Raw genomic sequence first — 8,302 nt, 5'->3', positions numbered from 1 at the left:
TCGCCGTCTTCACCTGACTGGTCTGGTCATTTGACCTCTCAGAACGCCGGAGTACAAACCCACTTACATCCAAACTAACCCTTTCGGTTATTTCCAAACTTGGCATCGGACCACAGCGACATTACTTTAGACTTGACTTGCTGCAGACACCTCTGATGCTATAATGAAATACGACTGCATCAATACTGTGTTTCATTGTTTTATAGACGTACAGTGACTCAGGCTGTTTATACGTCGGTCATTACCTGCAGCGTGTTCAGAGCCAGCCTGGCCTTCAGAGGGAACATTAGATCATCTAAAAGCCCTTTAATGCTTCACTTGTCTCCAGATAAAAGCCTGATTTAAACTCATAGGCATGTGGATTTCTTTTATTCAAATGACTAAATGTCTGGACTTTATATTTCCTGTCTATTTGAAGATTGTATTTCTTGTATCTGCTCTTTGAAAACGTTTTCCCACCTCGTGCATCCAGAGATCCATAATGCAGAGCCAACAGGTCGGTGTCTTGGTGGCTTGTTTCAGAGTCAGGCCGAGGTTACTCCATCTCACTTTAGGTCTCGTCCTGCCAGTTTGTTGGAGTACTCTTATTAAATCGCCATACTGTTGTAGCTCTCTCCATGACCTGCCAAGGATAAAAAATCTGTTTACTGTAAATTGCACCCCGCTCCCTCTCAAATACCATCTGCTGCCCGAACCGCGCCTCGCTCACAACCTCTAAAAATAGCCCTCCTGATTGGCTCCTGAGGAGACGGGGGGTCCACAACAGCCTCAAACCCTCAGCGCTGCTTTCTGACGTATGGCTGTTTTCATCTCCTCTAGTCCGACATTAAACGCACCAATCTGCTTCATGTCTAATGAAACGGGGGGTTTGCAGTCAGGTGGGACCGACTGGAGCCAGCTCGTCTGTTTCTACACGTTGAAAGAGAAGTTACCTTCTAATGAAAGATATTACATTAAAGGCTTCTCTTATACAATCAGCATCATGACATGTGTGTTGTGTGATGGTTGTGTGATGGTCGTGTGATGGTTGTGGGGATGCACCGATACCGGTATCGGGTATCGGGTCCGATACTGTGCTCATGTACTCGTACTCGCAAAACGGCTCTGATACAACGGCAACGATACTACTTTACGGCAGCGTGACGTTAACCTCTCGTCACCATCTTTGGGGTCCTATCGCACGCGCTCACGCTCCACCTCCCCGACGGTGCGGGCGAGACGGGCCGGTGGTGCGCCTGAGCGCCGGCCCTCACTTTCATTCTGTTCGGGGTTTTGTTTGCACCCTCTGACTCGCGCGTGCATCTGACTCCTTGGTCCGTGTTTCAAGACGGGTCAGATGGGTTGCAGACATCGCCGCAGAGGACAGTCCGCCCCGGTGACACTTTGTCCACGGCCCCGGGAAGCACCTTCGCCCCGAGCCTTTCCAAGCCGACCCTGAGCCGGTGGTGGCGCGCCGCCTCGTATGCCTGCCTCCCCAGCCTGCCGTGTGTCGCTCACACCCTCCAGCTGGCTGGTTGTGAGGATGTAACACGGATGTGAAGACCCAACAGAGTGAAGGTTGTCTGTGTTGCCGTGAAGCAGCTCTGCTCTCTCTCTGTATTATTGTGATCATCAGGAGCTGTTTAGTATGCTGTGGGTGTAAATGGGAGATTGGCGGGGCACTGGGTGGCAGAGCGGGCCACTCTGTCATTAATGTGCCCATCGCTGTTATCATACGCCTAATGACATCGCTCTCAGACGGCATGCTGGGAGGCTGACTGCGGGGAGCCCAGCTCAAACGTCTGCAGGCGCCGACGCCTCCCGTCATCAATCCTACACGTCTCTTCTCCAAAAATGTGAGACCTCCCGATAATGTCTTTCACGGTTCAGGAGTCTTACAGGGCTTCCCTCCCGCCTGGCCTCGGAATGGGCAAATTAATAGTTCCTTTGAAACAAACTGGAATTACACCCCTCGATGCCTTAATGTCAGAACGCGAGGAGCGCTGACGTCCCGCGTCTGACTGCTGATGGAATATGAAGATGTGAGAACGTCTCTGGAGGGAGGACGCTGTTTAGATATGCAGGACCCCCCCCCCCCTCTCCCTGCTCAGCGTGGACCTGTACAGTACCACTGTGTGATCTGTGTGAACGGAAGGATGGAAGTGTTTAATCCTCAGCATTAAGAGGGAAACCCTTCGGCCCTGTAATGCACTGTGAGACTGAATAATGTCACGAGTCATTATCCAGCACCGCCTGACGATAGATCATTTATTAGAGAGCTGTTCACATCAACAAACACTCTGAAAGGACAATACGTCTCTCTGGATGTCTGCTGTCTGCAGCCGGGTTAAATACATAAAGCTACAGAGGTAGACCAGCGGAGACGGAACCACCTGGGACACCATACCGACGTCTCCGCCTTCATTCTCCACTGACGAATAATCTATCAGTTTAAGCAAAACCCTTTTCTACTTCTTCTTCTTCAGGCGTCACACTGTGAGCTCTACTGATGGAATTATGTAATAGTATAATATAATATAACAGTAAATGCACTTCTATGGATAGAAACTTAGAGGTACACTTTTAAAAAGTGTCTCTGTGGACTGGACTTGGATGAAATCCTCCTAAAACAGGAGTTCTTTGGGTCCTGACCCAGCCCTCATGACCAGAGGTGAGAGGAGGAACGAAGACTGACCGGTAGATCGAGAGCTTTGCCTTCCGGCTCAGCTCTCTTTTCATCACAACGGTGCGGTAAAGTGAATGCAATACCGCCCCCCCGCTGCTCCGATTCTCCGTCTCCAATCTCATGTTCCATCGTCCCCTCAAGACCCCGAGGTACTTGAACTCCTTCACTTGGGTTAAGGACTCATTCCCTACTCGGAGTAGGCAATCCATCGGTTTCCTGCTGAGAACCACGGCCTCAGATTTAGAGGTGCTGATCTTCATTCCGGCCGCTTCACACTCGGCTGTGAACCGATCCAGTGAGTGCTGGAGGTCACAGACCGATGATGCCAACAGGACCACATCATCTGCAAAAAGCAGCGATTAGATCCTCAGCACACCGAACTGCAAACCCTCCTCTCCTCGACTACGCCTCCATATCCTGGCCATGAATATCACCAACAGGATTGGTGACGAAGTGCAGCCCTGGTGGAGGCCGACCCCCACCGGGAACCTTTCTGTGCTGTTATTCTGGATGTTCTACATCAATAGAACTGAGACTTTAACTGCTATCGTTGGTTCACTACTAAACAGGCCGAGAACCACCTCGATCAATAGATTTCAAACATGTAACGTGCATCGAGTATCAGTGATAGAGAAGCAAAAAGACGTTCGCAGTTCAGATTTATTGGCACTTTAAGGGTTAATTCCACATTAACTGTGAGAGTGACTCTTCTCTGGCCTGACAGCAGTCTCTGGTCACATCTAATGATCTGCCAGCTCTCTGATAACAGTCATGGAGGCTAAATGGAATCAGCACTTCAGATCAATTTTACGTTACTCTTAATCTGCCGTATTTAGTATCAGATTACATGTGGTAGTTGGTTTGAGAGAATTAAGCCTCGGCCACACCGAGAACGTCAGCAGCGTGGCGGCTGCGTTACCTGTTTTATTTAGACGTCCGTGTTAACCAGTTAGAGCAGCCACACTGACCGCGTGAGCCGCGTCTCATCTCGGCTCGGCAGCGTCTCTTTTAGAGATTCGAGGTCTCGTCTATTTTTACCGCGAGCCGCGCGTATCACAGCAACAACAGACAGTGAAGGTGATCTGTTGACTGTATATTAACATAATATCAGCAACATTACATCATTAAATCAACACTTCCTGCTTTCATTTCAAAATAAAAGCCCTCAAGTGTTTTTTTCCGTTGACAGAATTCCTTCATTTGTTAACACGAGGCTTTTATTCTGAAATATGTGCAGGACAGTGTTGTAGAACATGCAGTGACTTGCAGAGCTCCATGAATGAATACAGTACGGAGATTTAATTGTGGATTATTACTATTATTTATTAATTACCACACCTTTCTGAACCTTTCTGTCTAAAATAAATATAAATTACGTTTATAATGAAGTGAAACGACCATTATGAAAGGAGAACTCTGTAGAAAGAAAGGGCAGCAGCAGAAACGCTGCTGGTGTGAACACCCGACGCGTGAATCACGCAGCCGCCGCGCACGCGACGCAGCCGCCAGGCGCAGCTGACGTTCCCAGTGTGGACGAAGCGTTCGGCTATGAGCACATTGATTTTCCGTTTGCTGAGCAGTGAGAGGTGATTCAGGGAGCTCAGAGAGCCGGTCTGGACCTCAGACTACCAGCAGGTCAGAGAGGAAAAGAAGAAGGATGTAAATACAATCTCTGAGTAGACACGGTTCCTAAATATGGAAGATTTTATTACAAATCCAATGACAAAATAGATCGGTACTGTGTGTTGCACTTAAAGAAACGGTAAATCAAAGATTTAAAAAAGGTTTCTTTTCAAACACAAAGAATCAATACTTCACATACTGATAGTGTAAACTAGAGAGAACAGAAGTAGAGATTTAAAATGAGGGGAAGGAAGAAGAAGATATGCATGACATATAAAAATAAAATCCTCCAGTCAAACGAGTGAAATGTGTTTCGGAGACGGTGGGAAGCTGCTGACGTCACACCGGCGGGAGGAAGAGGAAGTGTTCTGTGGACTCTGCTGGGGTCGTCTTGTAAACAGGACTCTCTGTCTGTCTGTCTGGTGATCATTAGTGTATGAAAATAGATTGAATGTAAAGTATCATAAATACATCAGGTGGCTGGTGGCTGGGCGTTAACAGCAGACAGAAGCAGCGTAGTGGTGTGTGTGTGTGTGTGCGTGTGGCTTCATGAAGATGTCTGAGATCTGAGAGATGTCCGTCCGTCCGTCCGTCCGTCCGTCCGTCCAGCCTCGTTCATAAAAAGTACAAACTCTACCCTTGAATCTAGAGATATGAACATTTAAATAGTGTTCTCTGCTTGCTGCTCTGTGTGGAGTCACTGTCTGACCGGCTGCTGCTCTATGTGGAGTCACTGACCGGCTGCTGCTCTATGTGGAGTCACTGACCGGCTGCTGCTCTGTGTGGAGTCACTGTCTGACCGGCTGCTGCTCTGTGTGGAGTCACTGTCTGACCGGCTGCTGCTCTGTGTGGAGTCACTGTCTGACCGGCTGCTGCTCTGTGTGGAGTCACTGTCTGACCGGCTGCTGCTCTATGTGGAGTCACTGTCTGACCGGCTGCTGCTCTGTGTGGAGTCACTGTCTGACCGGCTGCTGGCTGTCTGGAGACTTTGGGAGGCTAGTATAGAAAGTTACGTGTGCTGTAGTCACAACAGAGACGACTGAGACTGGAGGACGTGTCTTTGTATCCTCTCGCTCAGGTTCAGTTTGGGATCTCCTGCTCTGCCGTTTCCTCTTTAACGGAGTCCTCTTCCTCCAGCTGCTCCTCCTCTTCCTCCTGGAAACACAGGACACATCACACAGGTCAGAGGTCACAAACCTGCAATCAATGGTCGTCTTTTCATTTCAAGCTGCTGCAGCCGTGGAACTGAGCTCACGCACAAGTCTAAACCATTAGTGAGATTAGTGCTGCCTCGTAGTGAGACTAGCTCACAGTGCTAGCTGCAGCCGTGAGGCAAATTCACAGACATCCCCCTCCCTTCTGACAATAAATGATTATTTTCCGATCAGCCGACAATTAAACAAGTTGAGCTGCGTTCAGATTTCATGACATCAGCGACGCAGTAACATCAGGAGACGTCAGCAGACCAGCGAGCGAACACCAGATCTGACAACGACCGCAGGAAATAGCCAGGCCAATAAAAAGCAAGAAATATACTATTGTAATGAGGAATGGGTGAGGACAGATGTGTGTGATGACAGATGTGTGTGAGGACAGATGTGTGTGAGGACAGATGTGTGTGATGACAGATGTGTGTGTCTCACATGCGGTGTGAGCGTGTCAGTCGGTAGAAGATGTAACGTCGAGCGCCGCTTCACCAAAGTCCACGGCAACTTTCCACGGGACTTTCCGTCTGGTAGCGGTCTACCAACGGAGAAGGTAAAGGAGCTGAAAGCAACGCTTAAAAGACGTCAGAAGAAGGCCAACGCTGCAGCAGAGGCTTCGTGTAGTGGACACATCCTAACGAAGCACAAAGCCCTTCACTTCTATGGAGGGATTGTAATAGAAGTGATGACAGCTGGTGGCTGAAACTTTATTAAAGGACCATGAAAGTAAGACAGAAATGATGTCTGCTGTTGGCGACGGACCACTTGGTGGCGCTGTGAGGAGCTCTCGGCCACTTTCATTTTGTCAAATTAGCTCTCAGAGGAGAAAAGGTTGGAGACGCCTGTGATGGACCAACAGAGAAGGTACCGGACCCAAATGAGATGTAAGTTGTGAGTCACTGAGAGGACACAGAAGAGAAGTAGAGGCTGGATAAAGATGAGCACACACAGAACCACTGAAGCCAACAGAAACCCAGAGAGACGACTGAAGGTGTCGACCCTCTGCAGACACACAGCCGACCTGCTGATATAGATGATGCCACAAACAGTAATAACATTATTCCAACACATTCTAACACATTAACATGGACTGTTTTATGAAATGATGGACCGGTTCCCAGACGTCCGGTACGTGAGTCTCACAGGCAGCAGAGAGAAGGTGACACCCAGAGAGCAGAGAGTCGGGGGGGCGAGCGTTCAGCCGGCTGATTTAGTAAAACAGACAAAGTGAAAGTGACGGCGGTGAGAGCTGCAGAGGTGATTAAACGACTCTGACAGATACAATTATCCCCCCCCCTCCAGAGGTTAATAAACACATCTACACAGCAGAATGTGTGATCACCAGGTGAGGACCTGCAGACCCACGACGCCTCACGAATCCACATTCCTCCGGCTAGCTGCTAGCTGATAATGCTCCGTCCATCACAGACGCTTTCACCCCCATACGGAGGCTTTGTGTCCTCACATACATGTTCATTATTAATACAGATTATAATACTGTCAACGTTTCCTTTATAGACTCACCCTGACACAATCTGGTCCAGAACATGTTGGTAATTCAAAAGTACTTTAAAAACCCAAACCACCCCGACCGTGTGCTCGCTGATTAAACTACAGAACACATCTTTAACATTAGATTGTAAACTGACTCATTTAACACCGTTAGACTTTACAAATCATTTGGTCTAAAGATTCTTTAGGTTTTTATTAAAGTATCTTTGTAGCTTTATAACAACAATAGCTCCAATAGTTAACAATCACTAACCTTCAGTATAAGATATGTTTTATAAAGTCTTAAAGGTCCTGTTAGTAACTTCTTCACGTATAAATCATTGCTGGTCGGTGTCTCCTGGTCTCTCGTGTGTCTCCTGGTCTCTCGTGTGTCTCCTGGTCTCTCGTGTGTCTCCTGGTCTCTCGTGTGTCTCCTGGTCTCTCGTGTGTCTCCTGGTCTCTCGTGTGTCTCATGGTCTCTCGTGTGTCTCATGGTCTCTCGTGTGTCTCATGGTCTCTCGTGTGTCTCCTGGTCTCTCGTGTGTCTCCTGGTCTCTCGTGTGTCTCCTGGTCTCTCGTGTGTCTCCTGGTCTCTCGTGTGTCTCGTGGTCTCTCGTGTGTCTCATGGTCTCTCGTGTGTCTCATGGTCTCTCGTGTGTCTCCTGGTCTCTCGTGTGTCTCATGGTCTCTCGTGTGTCTCCTGGTCTCTCGTGTGTCTCATGGTCTCGTGTGTCTCATGGTCTCTCGTGTGTCTCGTGGTCTCTCGTGTGTCTCATGGTCTCGTGTGTCTCCTGGTCTCTCGTGTGTCTCATGGTCTCTCGTGTGTCTCATGGTCTCTCGTGTGTCTCATGGTCTCTCGTGTGTCTCATGGTCTCGTGTGTCTCCTGGTCTCGTGTGTCTCCTGGTCTCTCGTGTGTCTCATGGTCTCTCGTGTGTCTCCGCTGTTCAGACTCAGACTCCAACACAAACTCCAGTGAAGCACCAAAACCTCTTGGTTGTATCTAGTGAAGCTGTTAAACAGTGTTGGCCGCGGTCGGAGGACGCGGGGGAGACCGTAGCTTTGGTCTCCAGGACCGGAGTCTCTGCTGTTCTCTGCTCCTCTGTCTGCCTTCACTCACACACCACGCTCCTTCTCTCTCTCTCGCTCCACCTCTCACGTGCATGCTGCTCACTCCACACTGCAGAAGAGTTAGTTTAGCTCTGAGAATATCTAGTGAATGTTCAGTGGATGTTTGTGCAGAAATAACTGCTGCAGCTCCTCCAGACCAACAGAGGTTTCCCGTGTCTTGTGAAGTGACGGGGCTCCGCAGAGAGAAAC

The 8,302-nt window shown here is 48.9% G+C and overlaps 1 protein-coding gene across 1 annotated transcript in view; it reads right to left on the bottom strand.

The window, feature by feature from the left end:
• Positions 1-3,307: 3,307 nt before the first annotated feature.
• The window catches only part of LOC141753761 (PHD finger protein 14-like), a 38,645-nt gene continuing 33,650 nt past the window's right edge, over positions 3,308-8,302 (bottom strand). Inside the window, exon 4 of the mRNA XM_074612303.1 lies at positions 3,308-5,443. Coding sequence (XP_074468404.1) covers positions 5,369-5,443 — 75 coding nt within the window. The 3' untranslated portion in view covers positions 3,308-5,368. The remainder of the gene's footprint in view (positions 5,444-8,302) is intronic.

This window comes from Sebastes fasciatus, chromosome 17 (assembly GCF_043250625.1).
Source record: "Sebastes fasciatus isolate fSebFas1 chromosome 17, fSebFas1.pri, whole genome shotgun sequence".
NCBI lineage: Eukaryota > Metazoa > Chordata > Actinopteri > Perciformes > Sebastidae > Sebastes > Sebastes fasciatus.
Note: the sequence above shows the minus strand (reverse complement) of the source record. Positions and strands in the feature narration are given on the sequence as shown.